General features: G+C 40.9%; 1 protein-coding gene across 4 annotated transcripts in view; it reads left to right on the forward strand.

The window, feature by feature from the left end:
* The window catches only part of SATB2 (SATB homeobox 2), a 166475-nt gene that overhangs the window by 135063 nt on the left and 14887 nt on the right, over window positions 1–16525 (forward strand). For all 4 annotated transcript variants that reach the window (XM_069983271.1, XM_069983270.1, XM_069983272.1 and 1 more), the window contains one exon: window positions 409–606. In XM_069983271.1, the coding sequence (XP_069839372.1) occupies window positions 409–606 (198 nt within the window). The remainder of the gene's footprint in view (window positions 1–408; window positions 607–16525) is intronic.

The raw sequence follows: 16525 nt of genomic DNA on the forward strand, positions 1-16525 counted from the left end.
CAAGAACAACGGACTGGCCTATTGTCATGTGTCTAGCATTAGAAAGCTTGAAAAATAGTCAAAGTGAAGTTGAATCTGACAGACATGCTAACACTATATCAAGTTGTCAGAAAAAAAAAAACACAAGAGTATGTTTGGCTGTTTTTGCAGCTCCAACTGAACTCTAGATTAAGGGACTGTATATGGTCATCCAGCTCTCCTGACAAGTAAGGGCAATAGTGCCTCATGTTATGCCCAACAGTTTGGGTGCTAGAGTGTTAAACTTGCTTTCTTTTATAACCTACTTGATCGACTGGTCATTAAAGTCCGGGCGAAAAATTGTGTAGCAGGTCTATGAATTTGATGACATTTACAAAAATAACTACCTATAAACGTTACAATCTTATTCAGTTTATTCTTTCTTAACAGGGTTGGCTCTGTGAACTCCTTCGCTGGAAAGAAAATCCCAGCCCAGAAAACCGTACACTGTGGGAGAATTTGTGCACCATTCGTCGTTTTCTTGGGCTCCCTCAGCATGAAAGAGATGCTGTGTACGAAGAAGAGTCGAGACATCACCACAGTGAGCGTATCCAGCATGTAGTGCAGCTAACCCCAGAACCTGTCCAGGTAAGAAGTGCTAACAGGGGCATAGCTAGTATTAATGGGGCCCCATAGCAGCTGCGAGGTCTGCCTCCATGGTAGCTACACCCCTGCAGTTATGTACAATTATTATAAAGCACCACAATAATTAAACTATATTTCCACAGTATATAGTAAATTCTACCTTTTATATTACCTTGAAAATAATGTACAGTATAACCTTCACTGCACTTAGCATTTAGATCATGTATACTCCTAACTCCTAAATTATAGGAATATAGGAAACTAGCAAGTTCCCTTATGATATAAAAGCAAGAGGTAGCAGACTGATCAGTGACTGTTTATACGAGTCACTGATCACTACATTGACTTCCAATTGTCTAATGATTTACAGTAGGAGGTACATTATTCCTTATATTACACACTTCAGCTTCTGCAGAATCTCTTTACTAGGCAGATGCATCATGAGCTGACTAATAGGAGATTCCCTCAGACTTCTCTGTTTACATCTGTGTTAGGGACACCATTATTTGCATGTCCCCCCAAGGAGGGGAAAAGAGATGAAGGTATTATTATTTTTCCCATCAAAACAAATGACACCTCAGTGGAATCTGGAGAATCCATGAATATTTCACTGGCGTCCATCAGATACCTCTAATGTCCATTATGAATGGATCATTCAGAGCATTGGGGCTTATGTTAAAACTAGAGATGAGCGAGAACTAAAATGCTCGGGTGCTTGATACTCAAGACGAATATTTCCCGATGCTCGGGTGCTCGTTTCGATTAACGAACCCCATTGAAGTCAATAGGAAACTCAAGAATTTTTGCAGGGGACCCAAGCTCGGCACAGGGAAGGTTGTGTGAAAACCTGGAAACCTCAGAAAATGATGGAAACACCACGGAACTGGACAGGAAACAGCAGGGGCAGAATGCATGGACGCCTCTGAGACTGGCTAATCGCAACATTATGCCAAATTATAGTCAACAGATGGGTGGTGGCCCCCAATACAATTTTGCTTACCCAGACCAAGACGGGCAATGCGAATGTACTGGCACATGTTAGAAAAGCACGCAACTAGGTGCAACTGGGAGGACTTTTGGTGTAGTCTATGGAGTCTGTGTGTACCAGGTACCAGGTGCTGTTTGTTTTAAAGCACCCGTTACACTGCACACTGCACAGGATAGGTGTAGCTGCACTACAGAGCCCAGCAAGCCAAGGTACAGCAGAAGCAAAAATGAGTACTCAGAGGACTTTATTTGGCGTCTATGTGGACCATGTGCTGTCCCCTTTCTGGCACAAGTCGCTCTGCACAGTGTGCAGCCAAGAGGAAGCCAAAAAAATGTAGTTGTAGACCTTAGAAGGACTGTTGGCTTCTTTGTGTTGAATTCCTGCCTAACAGAAACTATTTACCCACCCTAACACTCTCCCTGACAGACAGCAGCTCCCTCCCTAAGCTCATCCAGCCTGCTTCTGAAGCGAGCATTGAGGGACCTGATTCTTATATGCCCAGGTCATCTGATCTGGCCAGCCAATCACTGCTATCGACATGTAGGGTTCCCACATGATGCTACAAGCTGCCAAACACTCTCCTGCATGATGATTTGCTGAGAAAAAGCCGCCAAACATGCAGGAAGAGGAAAATGCCATTGTCCCGAGTATCGTGAGATGCTTGTCTGAGTAACGAACACCATCAAGTACCCTAATATTCGAACGAGTACCAACCTCGGACGAACATGCTCGCTCATCTCTAGTTAAAACCATAAGCCCCAATGCAGATATACAAAGAGCCTACAGTGTATATTATGATGTTCTGCGGAATCTGGCGCACAGAGTATAATATACACTACAATTGCTGCTCAATGCATTCGAAGGAGCAATTACCGTATTTCTATTTGTTCAGTGCTTGGAGAAGGTGAACTGTAAAATACACAATAAGAATCAGCAGAAGAAGAGGAGTAAAGAAAACTTTTTTCTTTATATTTCACAAAAAGATCTGCTAGAAGAAATGAGCAGGGTATATAAATAGTTATCGGATTGTTTTGTCTATACCAGTATTATTTATAGACACATTAAGGGAATATTTACTTCTTATTTGCTACATCAATATATTTCTCCATAAGCTGTAAGTGTAATGAGAGTTTGCTATATTCTCTATGTATTACGTGAGGTCTTGTTCAGACCTGTTTTTGTCCTCATGTCAGTGTCCACGTTGAGTAATAATGTAAGGCATGGGAAAATGGCCAATACACAGTCATACTGCCTGTGAGGCCTGGGTAAACCAATGTCCACCAATAAAATTACAGAGCTCTCGCCATAGGAAAATGGCCGGTACAGTCACACAGTTACACTATGTTCACATTTTGTATGATCACTAGAAGACCGCTAATAAAGACCAGCACTATAACCATACAGCACAGTGATAATTCATGGTGTGACTAACAACCAGCCTCCCACAAGAATAGCAAGAGACCTGCAATAACTCAGTGCCTATGGGCAATACCCCTGAAGGTAATTCCAACCCCCTCTCCCGTAGGTAATCACCCTTCCCTCCACCCCCCCCCCCCCTGCAGGGAAACCATTTGTAGGCTTGTAGGTAATCCCCCTTGTAGTATAACTCCTCCCCTTCATGTACACATCCCCCTGTAGGTGAATCATCATGGTATTGGCACCCTACCACCAGTCCAAGAGACAGATAAGACCAGCTCACAAAGGGGACCAGCCCATCTGGCATTTGACAGAAATGCCAGATGGTCAGTCTGGCCCTGATCTGAACATAATGACCTCTTAAATGCCCCTGTCAAAGGCAGAAAAATAACCCTGTCCTTAAAATTATATGCTCCCCAACCAGAACATACTAAAGTAATAAAAAATTAACCTGGAATAAACAACCATATAATTCACAGTTATCAGAATTCTGTAAAGACAAGTTTTATTGTGGCCCCTTCAATTAACCGAAAATGACAATGTTGCCCAGGCCTAAAAAGGTTAGTGCATCTCAGCTATAAATGAGTGTGATAAGTTGTAGCGCTTCAGTATCAGAGTCTTATCTACCAAAAACTAGGCTGCACCTTAGAGACATTCTCTGCAATTGCTTTTGAGGCCTTACCTGCCTCCTATCTCATAAACTTCTCACTGGGGACCTGCTTCTCACCTTCCTACCATACTTTAAGTATGGCCTCTGGCCGACACTGCAAGAGGCCTTATTGCTTGCGTAGATTTGTCTCTGATAAAGTACATGAAGAATACAAGCAATAAGGGGAGATTCTCACTAGCCGGTTTTGGGAGGTTTAACCTGTCCTGTGCCAGATAGTCTGGTAATGTTCAGCTATCACTGTTATTCGCTGATAGATGCACGTAGCAATACTGCAAGTGGAAAAATCTGGTATGTATATCTGTAATACATGAATGATAGTCACATTCTAATATTCTGTCCAAATGGGTAATTTATCACTATGCTATGAAGGATATGAACTCTCTTTGTCAACAATTACAGTGAAATGTCATAATCTTGATGAACAAGTTTTTTTTTTTTTTTTTCAATTAGACACATCCCTGAGTAGGAATCCCTGACATACCCGTATTTTGCATTAAAAGCTATTAAAGTAAAATGAGGGGTTTCTTTAGCCGCTCATCACTGCTGATAAGATAAAGTTCATTTATTTATTTTGTGGAAAGCTTGAACTATCTGCAGACCTGGCTGTGACCCTCTTCATGCAAGCATTTACTGTACATTGCATCACTCCGTCATGTTCACTTACATGACAGCCCATATCTATCTATTTAAAGGGGAATCTATTACATGACTGGGGATAAAATATAGTGTCAGGCCCAGCTTATGGAAAAGAATGGCACTATTTCTAGAAAAAACAGACCCATTCTCATATATCAGACGACTTCTTTATGGGAAACCGAGTCATCATTTCAAGGGAATGTGTCATCGGAAAATGACCTATTGTTTAAAACACGTTTTTACGTTAAACATATTTTAAAGAATTTTTGAGATTTTTTTTTCTAGTTTTTATTTTTATGTTACCTCTATATTATAAAATAGTCCTGAATGTTTTGCACTTTTTCATCTCATCGCTACTTCTAAGACTAAGACGTCCTGTTCTGTTTGTTGTTATATAAGGAGGCTGCTGTAAAGTGATCTGTACAGAATTAAGGCCTTATTAGACAGGCCAACTTTCTTAGATGAGCCTTTAAGACGGCTTGATAATCGTGGGAGTGGAGCACCACAGATATTGCAGCCTTTGCTTTAACCCCTTAAAGGACAACTCCCGCGGGACCCCAAAAAAAAAAAAAACACAGACACAGACAGACACCATACTCACCATCTCTCCGGTGACGATCGCCACTCGATTCGCCCGCCGTCCGCCTCTCCGTCGCCGCCGTCCGCCATCCAGCGATGTCTCCAACTTCCGGGTCCAGGGGATGGAAAAGGCTGCCAGTGCGCTTGCGCACCGGCAGCCTTTTCATTGGCTGGAGCGCATCACATGGCTTCCAGCAAGCTCAGCCAATCAGGGCTGAGCAAGCTGGAAGCCATGTGATGCGCTCCAGCCAATGAAAAGGCTGCTGGTGCGCATGTGCACCAGCAGCCTTTTCATCCCCATTCACTTTGCATGAAGACGCCGAGGAGGAAGAAGACCCGGACCGCCCCTCGGCTCTGACGTCGTCGTCACCAGATGCCGCCCCGGAGAAGAGGACCGTGACGATCGTAATAGGTAATGTATACATTCCTTAACTTCCGGGGTGGGGGGTCGGGGGTCCGAAAGTGGGGGAAGGGGGCCAGGCCGGGTATTTAACCACATTACAAAGTTATATAACTTTGTAATGTGTGTTAAATGAGCAAAAAAAATTTTTTGTGGGAGTTGTCCTTTAAGGTCAAAGCCTATTTTCGTTTTTGCGCTTTTGCTTATTCCATTTTAAGTTTAAAAGTCCATAGCGCTTGCATTTTTTCACCTAGAGACGTATATGAGCACTTATTTTTTGCGAAACCAATTGTACTTTGCAATGACAGGCATTATTTTTCCATAACATATGCTGCAAAACCGGAAAAAAATCATTTGCGCTGTCAAATTGAAAAAAAAACAAATTTGTTTTGATTTTGGGGAGTTTTGCATTTACGCCGTCCGTCCTATGGTAAAACTGACTTGTTATGCATGTTCCTCAAGTCGTTACGATTACTATGATATATAACATGTATAACTTATATTGTATCTGATGGCCTGTAAAAAATTCAAACCATTGTTAACAAATATACGTTCCTTAAAATCGCTCCATTCCCAGGCATATAGCGCGTTTATCCTCTGGTCTATGGGGCTGTGTGAGGTGTCAGTTTTTGCGCCATGATGTGTTCTTTCTATCGGTACCTTGATTGCGCATATACAACTTTTTGATCGTTTTTTTATTACATTTTTTCTGGATTTGATGCGACCAAAAATGCGCAATTTTGCACTTTGGAATTCTTTTGCACTGACGCCGTTTACCGTGCTAGATCAGGAATGTGATTAATTAATAGTTCAGGCGATTTTGCGCGCGGCGATACTAAATATGTTTATTTATTTATTTATTAATTTATATTTATAAAATGGGAAAAGGGGGGTGATTTGGACTTTTATTAGGGGAGGGGATTTTTTATTAATAAAAACACTTTTTTACTTTTTTTTTTACATACACTAGAAGCCCCCCTGGGGGACTTGTATATAGACAGCACTGATCTCTCATAGAGATCAATGCTGTGTATATACACAGCAAAGATCGATTAGATCGATCATAGATTACTATGGCCTGCTGCAGGCCATAGCAATCTATTGCCGAGCCGGGATCAGCGTCATTCCGACGCTGAGGCCCGGCACGGGCAGAAGAACGGATCTCCCCCCCGCGATCGCATCGCGGGGGGGAGATCCGTCCCACTAGACACCAGAGACGTGAGGTCTGAAGCCTCTAAGTGCAGCTGTCAGGTTTGACAGCTGCACTTAGAGGCTTAATTAGCCGGCGCGGCAACGGGACCTGCGCCGGCTAATAGAGGCACTGCCCGGCTGCACGTGTCAGCCGGGATCAGCGCCGTTCAGAGCGGGGTCCCGGTGGGACCCCGCTCTGCACACCCCGAGCGGCACCATGACATATCAGATACGTCATGGGTCGCTAAGGGGTTAAAGGGGTAAAATAATAAAGATATTTTATGCTTACCTCTCTATGCTCCCCCAGCATCTTCCTGCCATGTTACTGCATCCCCTGCTGATTGCAGCCGCTGCAGCCAAACCCATCTCTGCACACCCACCACCACCACTAATTCGCTGAGCAGACTGTCACTGTAGAGGTATACTCAGCCTTGGCTAAGGTCAGCAGGGTACACGGAGAAACAGTCGGATGATATTTATATAACATATAACATTTATAATTTTATATATATTAAAACCGCCGCCAGCTGCACATTAATCAGCTTCGACAACGATTAGCTGACAAGCGACCGATTGCTTCTCGGCTGACAGTTGTCTTCCGGCAGATTCGGCAGATAATTGCCCCGTGTAATATGGCCTTTACAGTGACAGGTGACAACAGTAGAGTATGCTCAGTAACACTGATCTCAAGGAGACACATTCTGTCTATTTTCATCTATGTCCATGGGTCTTGCTGTAGCGTATCGCTAAATGCTGTTACAAACAGCTCAGACAAGTTGGAATCACAAATAATAATGTATAAAAAATAGAAAAAAAATATACAATCAGAAAAAAGAAACAGATTACAAAAAAGAACATGTTCAGTATCTGACTTTGATGTTGATAATAATGCTCTTACGTATTATATTATTATATTATTTATTGCTATGCATTCTTGTATTATTGAAAATACCTCAGCCTGACAAGTCATGTTGTCAATCAAACCTGACTGCATTTAGAATTTTAGCTCTACGATGCATTGCCTATTAGCTTAATGGCCATAGTAAAATCTGCTAAATTTCTTGATTGTTTATAAACTGGTTTGGGATCAGTATTTGACTTTTGATGATGTCAAGATGTCTCCATATTTTCTATCAAGAAATGAAGCTTTGGATTCAATAAATGGGTTATCCAGTACTATAAAAACACAGCTTTTCTTCAGCACATAAAGTATAATACAGATTTACAATGACTGCACATCTGCTATCTCTACTGTATGGATTTTGTTATCGTTCTTTGTGACCTACATTTTTTAACGTATTCTATCCACAAAGAAAAACTAGCATAAATGTTTACTCCACCTGTACAATGGCTATATGTTCATTATCTACAGTATATTGTGCACTGTCAACCACAAGATAATTGACAGTATGGAAGGAAATAGGTATGATGTTAACCACTTAATGACCACAATACATCTTTTGTTGGCAGGGCAAAAGTAGCCTTGCACAGGTTTTCTGTGCAGAATATCATGGCAACTTGGATGGTGTGTGACAGAAGGGCCCCTGTTCTAACTATCAAGAGCAAAGGAAACTTCCATCCTTGTAATTTAACCCCTTAGATGCTGTGGTCAAATTGTGATTGTGGCATTTAAGTGGTTTCTGGACTTTCTTACCCCATTATTCATAGGGGTGACACAATTCCTGGGATGGAGATGCATTTCTATAGCAGCAGGGGGCCTAATGTAGGCCTCCAGGTATGCCATATATTTGTGCATTTTGTTGATTTGCTTTCAAATAAAAAGGAAAAGAAGCAATCAAAAAGTCGTATATACTTAAGATGATGCAAATTGAAAGTACAACTTGTCCCACCAAAAACAAGCCCTTATATAGGCATGTTGACTAAAAAATTAAAAGATTATGGATCTTTGAAGGCGGCAGTAAAAAAAAAAAAAAGTGTGCCTGGTCATCAATGGGTTAACATTACTATATCTGCATTACACAAATTCTGCTAAGGAGTCCATTCTCTTCAATGGCTGGCTTCATGCTCATTTGGCACCACCACCATTACCATTTTCTGTAGGCTTCTAGGGTGAAGTGCGGCGCACAGATAGATACCCCTAAAAGTGGCGTAACTTGGGACAGGAAAAAAGGATCAGGTGTTGAAATTCATCATGGCCGATACTTTTAATATCATTTATCATGGGAAGAAGAGGAAGGGTCCAGCAGCATCCATACAGGGTCAATAATCTTTAAAAATGTTGTATTTTGCCTGGATGCCTCAATAAATTTTAGATTATTGAACCTGTGTGGATGCTGCTGAACCCTTCCTCTTCAGACCTCTATCTGTGGACAACTATTGGGATTGCGGTCTAACCAGCATCCATCCCCTAAGACTTAGGTCTATCTGGTGCTGTTGGAATTTCTTTTGTTTCCTATATTTATCATGGAAAAGTCAGAAGGCCCCCACATACAGAATTTTTTCTTTTACTAACAGTTAGTAACAACTTTTGCATACCTTTTTTTTTTTTGCTTAAAAAAAGCACAAAAAAAAAAACCTACCAGCAACCTCTACCTCATTTTGGCAGCTTCTCTGGCTTACTTAAGTGATACTGTCACCTCAAAGATGATGTTGGAAGAAGCAGCAGCTACGGCTGCACATTGCAAAATTGCAAGGGGGGGGGGCATGGATTACAACAAGTAGGAGTTGCCCAAAGTGAACAACCCTCTTAAGATGGAAATGCAGGTGTCTCTTAGGATTTGAATGCAAATACTGTAAAGTCTTTCGCGTAGATAATACAATTTCACCCAATTATGAAGAATTTGGTCTCTATTAACTATTAAACTGCCAGATAACTTGAAAGCAATAATGACGATAGTCACTTATTAGTAGATTGCTCTCACTTTATAAAGCTGCTATCTGGCCAGTGGATCAGGTGAGGGTGCAAAGCCAAAGGGGTGTTGTAAGTGTGTGCTGATAGTCAGGAGATACCTTATCAGGGCCCCAGCACACACCCTCTACCTTCTTTGTGATATGCTGCCAACAAGGCTTTAAAATAGGTTAATGACTGCGGAATCCTCGGAATGTGACAGCACCTGCATGTTCTCTATTGTTTACTGTAACACTTGCCACCCCTGCACAGCTGCTGTCAGACGTTACAAGTATACAGCTGTCCTGTCCTGGGAAGTCACTGAGCACATTACAGATTAAGGCATCAACCTATAGGGAATGTTGTAGGGGCAGAGCTGCTGCTAGCTGTAAAGACGTTACAGGATCTGTAGAGCAGACATTGCGTTCATTGGGATACTAGAATAGGAATTAATACCATGCATGCTCCTATGGAATGTAAAATAAAGGTGAATCTGCTGAAATGTTATGACAAATATCTGTCGGCAATTATTGTCTCATTGGGGTATTAGGACATCAAAGAAGCCTTATTTTAAATCCCCCACTATCAGCCATAGCCTCTTATGCCCTTGATCCACTGTAATGGCCAATATGGACTAAAATGTATATGGCTTCATTGGCAAATGATTGTTTATAAATTGATATTTTACTTAGTTGTGCGACCAACAACCTGCTTCGACCTTTATGCAGCTGTATCACTTGCCATTGGAAAAGCATCTCCCAGTCTATGGCCTGGGTTTACCTGATTGTGATAAAATCCAATCTCTGATCCCCCTAATGACATATGATCAGTGTAGCTAAATTGCTTCGCAATTGCTTGTCATGGGGAAAAACTAAAAACATTGTCAAAATATCCTGTGAGTCCAATCCTCCATTAATCCATTTAAATCCGAAGCCAACAGCCCCTTCACATGCTAGAAACTTGACAAATTTGACCAGAAAATTCATTTTTTAAGTACAATTTTTTAAAATAATTAAAGTTTTAATTATTTTCTTCTATTTAGAGAGTTAGTTTTTTATAACATGAATACTTATAAAGTATACATCAAATAAGTGTTTGTTGGAATGCTCATTCCGATAATTGACATGTAAAAAGGCCAGCGATCAGCCAAACAATGAGAAAACACTAATTTATTGGGTGATCAAAATTTTTATGCAGGTCTAGAAATAATTGTTATTGGATTCAACATTAGTAAAAATTACTGTAAATGGCCACATGAATTATCCAGCAATTGTTCATGCTGCCCAGCCTGTTTAATAATTGACCTGTGTAAGGGCTCCTTTTGACAAGTACCAAATAATGAGATTGGCGCTTGTTATTGGGACCTACTTGGCTTTAGGGGATACAGAGGTAATAGTTGCAGCCAGGGTCTATTGTTACATGGACCCATCTACCATATACAGTAAGTTGTCACCAGTATTATGTATTATTTTATTTTACTAGATTGGTCAATTACGCATGCTACAATATATAATATGTTTATTTTATTATTTTTATGTGTTTTATTTATAAAATGGGAATTGGGGATTATTTTTACTTTCAACTATAGGGGAGGGGCTATGTCATGTTTTTAAAACTTTTTATTTTTTTTTAGCTATTTTTAAGTCTCCCCTCAGGAGACTATTATATTGATTTACTACCATACATAGACTAATCAATGCTATGCCATGGCATTACATGTGCCTATGGCAGACTCTTGATTGCCAAACTGACTACATGGAGGAAGGTAAGAGACCTCTTTGTCAGTCAGTCAGTTAGAATGATCAAAACCTGATTGGTCAGGCACAGGAACACAGTTCGCGGCACTGCAGGGGTTAATGACGGGCAGCCGGCTATCGCGGTGGCCCGTCATTAACATTGAGGAATGCTGCTAGCAGTGGCTGCTCATGCTCTGTGAAGCAAGCTCAGTTCCTGAGCTCACTTCACAGAGCCAATGGTACTGGTACGGTATGGGTCCTTGAAGAGTCACTGTCGTTAACATTTGTTTGCAGAAATCAATAGTCCAGGCAATTTTAAGAATTTTTGTAATTAGGTTTATTAGGCAAATATGCCATTATCTGCATTTAAAAAGACTTTTCCCAGGTCCCCCCCCTCTCCTTTCTGTCATCCACTGCTCAGAATCAGGAAATCTTGACTGTTTTTCATCAGTCGGATCTTATCTGTGCTATAGAGAGGGGAGGGGGGAGGAGGGAGATAAGTCACCAGCAGAGAGCAGAGAACAAAGGATTACACCACAGGGAGCCGCTGAAAGCCCCTATTCAGAGGTCAGGGAGATCAGAGAGGTCAGTGCTGATGTCAGAGGAGAGAGCCTAGTGATGTAGCTGTAATTTAACTCTTTGTTGTCCTGTTTTGGTGCCCCATCTCTTCACTCTCCATAGAGAACAATGAAGACAGGGGGTGAGAGCTTCAAACTGCTCTTTCATGATAAAAATGCATTTTCCGGCTAATAAACGCAATTATAAAGTTTCTTAAAATCGCCTGTACTATGCAAAAATAAATCGCCTGTACTATGCAAAAATAAAATAAAATAAATAATGACAGTGACACTTTAAGGAGTTATTGTTTAGATAGAAAATAAGAAGTGTGGTTTATATATAAACCACACAACCACACTGTGTGTGTGTGTGTGCGTGTGTGTGTGTATATATATATATATATATATATATATATATATATATATGTATGTTCACCAATGACACACGCCTCTTTGATACTTCATACAGAAACATTTCATACAGGACCCATACAACACAAGTTGCCAAGCTAAAACCCTGAGTGACATTTCCCCAGTCTACATAGTTATTAGCCTGGCAGGGTGTGTGGCAGGCCCATTTTTCATCTGCAGATTCAGTTGCCTGTCACCAGTCTAAAGCAGTTATGGGGTAATGATGCCCAAACTCCCCATCCAGTTGCATCTCTGTTCGCAGTGACATGTTACATTGTAACGCAAGGCTGCATTTGGGCCTGTCAGCAAGTTTTGAAAGTGTGGATTAAATATTTATTGTGGCCGTGGAGCGCACGGAGAGTGGTTGGAGCTGCAGCCAGCTGGTAAGAGATGCCAGCTTACTCTAGAGGGCTGCAGTACGTTGCCGGCTATAGACACACGCTAACAGAATGTGGCAACTTAACCCTGCGGTAGCCAGACCAGAAATACATAATAATGTCAGAAAATAAAACTCTGCGTATATAGGACAAATCAGGTTTCCCTTTCACAGTATACCATTAACCTTGTATAATACTAACCACAAATGGCTTTATACAATTGTAAAATAAATATATGCATTTCCATACTGTTTTAGTGAGTGTTTCCAAGGCTAAAGATAAAGAGATCCCAATCATTTTTATAACTTTTGCTCAGTGAGGACAGTGGCAGTTCTTGAGTTGTTGTCTTTTGTCACGTTGTTTATATTATTTTTGAAAACAGTTAAATGACAAGAAGTATGTTTTCTTTTATAGCTTGCAGAGATTCTGACTCTTCAGCCTATACTGTTTATCTCTGCTGCCCATGTCCAGCCTCAAAGAAAAAAAGAACAGTTTTTTTTATGCAAAAAAAAACAGCTAAAAACTTCTGTCATTTTTAAGGCCAAAGCAAAAAAAGGCGGAGAGCAGATGTATCTCAATAGTTAAAATAATCAGTAATGCTACAAAATATCGTAGTAGGGCCCAGACTTAAAGATTTTTCTGCTCTCAGCTACTAACTTCACACTGCCATGTTCATTTATTACTATAGTCGTATGACAAAAAAACAGAACAGAACATACAGGATTTAATGAATCATAAGAAGCCCAGGCAGTGGACCAAAGCCACAAAGCGGCAACTTTCAGCTACTCGTAATATTGCTTTGAACTAATAGTTCTGGAACTAGTAAGTTATATTACTACCGCCGCTCGGCTACTGTCATGCAGGACTTTAAATGATGGTACATTTAAAATGCACGTTCCTTTTTATTAGTGCCGTCCAGCTGGCAGCCTGCAGACTGCATATGTTCTTTCGAGGCATTTTTGAGACCCTCAGAATCCCTGAAGACTTCTTGAAACAGTGCAGTACTGTAGGACTTAAACTGCACATGATTACATTAAAAAAAAGTTTCCTTCTTCCATTAATAGATTTTACTATGTGTATAATATTTTCATTTACTACTGAAAAGCTGGCAAGCAGCAGATCTGTCCTGAAGTCCTAGGGCCTCCTCTTGACGTTTGGTTATTCAGGGTTAGAACTTTTCTCTGTAGCTGTAAAGGACATCCTGCCTTGGACTTAGCTATACTTGCTATACTAAAAATAATACTGGATAACCCCTTTAAGCATCTCTAGTCCTGGCCTGACTGCAGGTCTAATGACTTAGGCCATGTTCACACAACGTAAGTAAAGTATTAATCACGGCCGTTGTTGCCAATTTGCAACACGGCCATGATTAATACTTTACTTTCATTGTGCTGCAGCTAGAGGGAATCCTGGACGGAGTGTATACACATAGGGGGACATTTTTGAAATGACTGCCCGAGGCGTATGCCAGGGAGAAGGTTCAGATTCGCCCCCTCTCCCTGGCGTATGCCCGTCTTCATAAATCCCTCCCAGTATAGACCCTGGCCAGGATCGCTAGTGGCCCTGAAATTCCGGCCCTGGGGAATTCAGATGCGGGTGCACACTGATGCACCCGCATCCGAATTCAGCAGCAGTGAAGATCATCCGGTTGGTACTGCAGTTACCGTCTGGGATTATCTTCAGTAACACCAGACGGTGTTATATGTTGTGTGAACATGTCCTCAAACTGAAAGTTGAATATGCAAAAGAAGAGCCCGTGGAGCCTCATCAAAGAGTTTTGAAACACAGGACTAGCCAGATATCCCTTGGGGATGTTTACCTGTCTTTGGTTTTTCCCTTGTCATTACATTGACTTATAGGGCCACTTAATATGGTGGATTTGGTGGTTTCCTTACAGGAGCCACCCCTTGGCTGGGTCCTTCCCAGAGGGATATCTGGCTAGTCCTGTGTTTCGAGACTCTTTGATGAGGCTCCACGGGCTCTTCTTTTGTATATTCATGTTTCCCAGGGGGCAATGCACATAGGACTTCACTGCTTTGAGCGATTTCACTATCAGCCGGCAGTGTTGTCGTTTGGCTGGTCTCCCTGAGATCAGCGATCTGTTTCTCAGATCCCCCCCCCCCCTGCGGCATGCTATAGGGAGTGGTACATTTTACCATTGGCTTCTATATAGAATAATAAACACTCAAAAAGGCACTGTAAAAATGCAGAAACGTGTTTTTTTTTTTACACGTAAAAAATGCAACAAACAACTATGAAGGAAAACCAAAATGTGTTACAGTATTTATTAGGGAATTTTATGGAGTAATATCTGGTATTTGAATTGCTCCCTTTACAAGCAAAAGAGACAATATTACAGCAAATAATCTTAGAAAGCACAGACTGACGTCAGCTTCCTTGTTATCCCATCAGTAGACACAGGTTGCTTTATGGCACTATGGCATTGCTGCTCCATAGGCTGCTCCATAATGCAGGCTGCAGTTGTTAAAGGATTTGGAATCAACCTATTTTATTAAAGGACCTTTCAAAGCGAGCAATTCAGATAATAAGATTTCAGATCTGCTGTTATGATATAGTCTATAGTCTATATACACGTAGGCAAAGTGACACTGGCTCAGTTGCCCCTAGCAACCAATTAGATTCTACTTTTCATTCCTCACAGACTCTTTGGAACATAAAAGGTGGAATCTGATTGGTTGCTAGGGGCAACTGAGCCAGTTTCACACCATGTTTGATAAATCTCCCCTTATATGGCTAAGTTCACACTACGAGATTTTTTGACCGATTTTGCCGACAGCCATCAAAAAGAGATCCAATATTTGCTAATGATGGCTGTTTATAATGTTCATGATCACTATATAGGGCAGTCATTAGCAAATATTAGACGTCTTTTTGACGACAATTGGCAATCTCATAGTGTGAACTTAGCCATACATTGTATATAGACTATAGACTATACCTGTAGATGAACCTGCATTTACTTATGAGCCACAAGCAAAGTGATAAACACAAATTTGGTCCATAATGAGTTAAACTACAGTATAGATGGAGAGAAAAAAATCCCAGTGTTATTACAGAGCAGTTCCTGGTAACCTTTCAAGGGTCAATTATATACCATAAATATCTCATTTACACAGCATGCACTTTTACAGATATCATGCTCCTCTTTATTTCCCTTTTAGACAAAGAAATGAATCTAATAACTTGTTTGGCAAAAACACGCAGAGCAGTGGAGCTCCCACCAATAAAAGATATATACAAATACAAAAGCTGCATTCACCGAACTAATGGGACACATGACTTTAATAAGCACACAGCCATTTACATGTTAGATAATGTATTAGAAGCTTAAAAGCCACTATTTATGACTCTGTAAAGCCAACCATGAGGTAGGAACTTGGCTTATGCAAAAGAAGTTTTTTTTTTGTTGTTGCAGAAAGTCCCCTTATTCCTGGCTGTATGAATGCATAGCTCAACACAGTTAACTTTATTTGGAAATATTACCTGTAATCTCTATTACCTCTAGCAGTAAAGCCCTCTGTATGATGTGTTGAACCCATACTTGTACATGTTAAGGGTACTCGTATATTTAAAGGGAATCTGTTGTCACAACGTTCTTATTTGAGGGTGTCGTATCAGAGGTGTGTTTTTGTGTACGATTTCACCTGTTAATTGGACCTTTTTTTCTAGAACATTTAATGCAAACTGCTGTAAAATTTATATACCTCCCCCTTCAAAGAAAAAAATATACTTACCTTCCCTACTTTCCTGCCACTACTTTCATTGAGCCCAGTCCTACTGCACAGCACTTCATGGAGTTGGGGTAAGCATGGGGAATTGTATGCAGCCCTTCATGGTAACCCCAGGAAATCATGCAAAGAGGGACTAGGCTTCATGAGAATGTTGGCAGTGGCAGCATAAGGAAGGTAAGTGTAGTTTTTTCTTTTTTACATCAGCCTGAGTAGAACCATTTAGACTTCCTAGAGTACTTCCTAGAATACCCTTTAAAAGCAAACTATCAGCAAGTTAAAAGAATCTAACCTCCCGATATGTCCCTATTGCACACTGTGAGCTAAAGATAAAGGCAAGTTTCTTACCTTCAACCTCTGTGTC

Source organism: Dendropsophus ebraccatus, chromosome 9 (assembly GCF_027789765.1).
Source record: "Dendropsophus ebraccatus isolate aDenEbr1 chromosome 9, aDenEbr1.pat, whole genome shotgun sequence".
Classification (NCBI taxonomy): Eukaryota; Metazoa; Chordata; class Amphibia; order Anura; family Hylidae; genus Dendropsophus; species Dendropsophus ebraccatus.